Raw genomic sequence first — 1732 nt, 5'->3', positions numbered from 1 at the left:
TTTGTTTTCCTCTCTTTTTCTTCTTTTTTTTTCTTTTCCTTTTCTCTCTTCTAGTTATGGTCGAATCCTAAGGAGATTGCCTATATATCATGACCCCGCATGAATCAGACCAAGCGTAGTTCTTGGAGATAAGTGCGAAATAAAACGTTTTTGGGATTTTCAGTTTTCATAAAAACAAATGCTTCCATTATAAAATTCAAACTAACAAATTCCAAAAGACTTATAGATCTCGATGCAATACAGACTACGAAAACGGACATCATACTCCAATAGAAGAAAATACAGACTCGAAAACAATTTGCCAGACTCTAGCAAAAAGAAGATACAAACTCAACATGACTGACAGGCGCTAACAAAAGGGAAATGCAGACTCAAACAGGAAAATCATGAATACATCAATGCTCTTGGTGCCTGCGGGACATTATTCAGTCTCGCCGCAGGCCTATATGCAAGCTCCCTTTGAAGTCTATCCAAGTCGCTCATTATCTGTTTAACAAATGTCATTACTGCTGCAAAAAAAGGTAGTGCGAGTCATATCCTCACAGATCTGGCACTTCATAACGATGTAGTCAGCAATGCTTCTAATTCTCTCTCTTATGAAGCCTTTTTCTTGTAACAAACGCCCAATTTGTTGGGCCTTGTCTTCCGAAGTTTGCTCAGCCACATGATTTTGTTCCTGAAGTTGTTGCAAATCTATTTCTAATTGCGCCAATGTTGTATAACAATGTTCCCTTTCAACTTTGAAGTCTTTCGCCTGTTTGATTATTTTGTTTTCCGTGGAGATGACCCTTTTCTTTAACCCTGCGACCTCATAATCGTACCTTTCCCTCAACTGCTTCACCAGGCGTACTCGTTCCTCTGCGTTTTTAGCCAATTGCTTTCGAGCCTTGGCTAGTTCACTTTCTGCTTTGTTCAAATCGAAACTATAGTCACTCACTTTCTGCCTTAGGTTAGTTATGAGTTTTTCATCCCCGTTGCTTCGGGCTGGATTTTTTGCCGCTACTTTCATCTTCTGAATTTGAGCTCGAAGGGCTTCATTTTCTTTGGCTAGCCTTTTCTTTTCCCCTTCATCCACCGCAACCTGCAAGCTACTCTCGAATTGAAGCTCTCTGACTTGCTTTTCCAATTTTCCTATTGTGTCCCTGTACTTATTATCCATAGCCACCCAAGCCCACTGTTGTTGTGACGCTTGAACGAATTCCTGAACGTGAGGCTTTTTGGCTGGTTTTTCTGGTTCAGCCCTTGCAGTGTTCATCTTTTTATACCAAACAAGATAGGCGGGTGAGACTTCGCCTCTAGATAAATCATGCACTCGAGTGTTTACTGTTAAGTACTGGCATTCATTCCAAATAGAACGAACTGTCTCTTCATGAAATTGACCGTCGGCACTAAACTCGACCGCATGCACACTAAGATCTTCATCTGGGTGCATCACCTGACACCTTCCCAACTATCTCATCGCCCGGTAAGGAGTGTAAGGCTGAATACCTCACAGACCCATTACGAGGAAGTAAGGACCAGTGGCAGGCATGTACACAATTTCTTCAACAGGAAGCCAACCCAATGTCCATTCTATTTGCCCTGCAGTAATGGAGCAAAAGCAGGATACCCACTCTTCAAACCACTCTGGCAGCTTAAACCCTACACTTGTTGTGTCGAACTCTTCAATAGAACTTTTCTCTGTGGATCCGTAACTCATATACCGAGGGCGATGGCACAGGTGCTCGATCAT

General features: G+C 42.1%; 1 protein-coding gene across 1 annotated transcript; it reads right to left on the bottom strand.

Moving 5' to 3' along the window:
- Window positions 1-384: 384 nt before the first annotated feature.
- On the bottom strand, window positions 385-1255 carry LOC138887514 (uncharacterized). Its single transcript, XM_070169273.1, has 2 exons — window positions 622-1255; window positions 385-509 (listed from the first exon to the last, which is right to left on the bottom strand). The coding sequence occupies exons 1-2, from the start codon at window positions 1253-1255 to the stop codon at window positions 385-387; spliced, it is 759 nt and encodes a 252-aa protein (XP_070025374.1).
- Window positions 1256-1732: the final 477 nt, after the last annotated feature.

This window comes from Nicotiana sylvestris, chromosome 3 (genome assembly GCF_000393655.2).
Source record: "Nicotiana sylvestris chromosome 3, ASM39365v2, whole genome shotgun sequence".
Classification (NCBI taxonomy): domain Eukaryota; kingdom Viridiplantae; phylum Streptophyta; class Magnoliopsida; order Solanales; family Solanaceae; genus Nicotiana; species Nicotiana sylvestris.
This window is presented reverse-complemented; position numbering and strand designations above follow the sequence as displayed.

What these genes read in the sequence shown, in the direction of transcription:
- LOC138887514 (XM_070169273.1), bottom strand. Translation starts at nt 1,255, where the DNA reads ATGAACACTGCAAGGGCTGAACCAGAAAAACCAGCCAAAAAGCCTCAC. An exon ending in CAAGGCCCAACAAATTGGGC is followed by an intron (nt 510 to 621) that starts GTTTGTTACAAG and finishes CTTTTTTTGCAG; the next exon opens with CAGTAATGACATTTGTTAAA.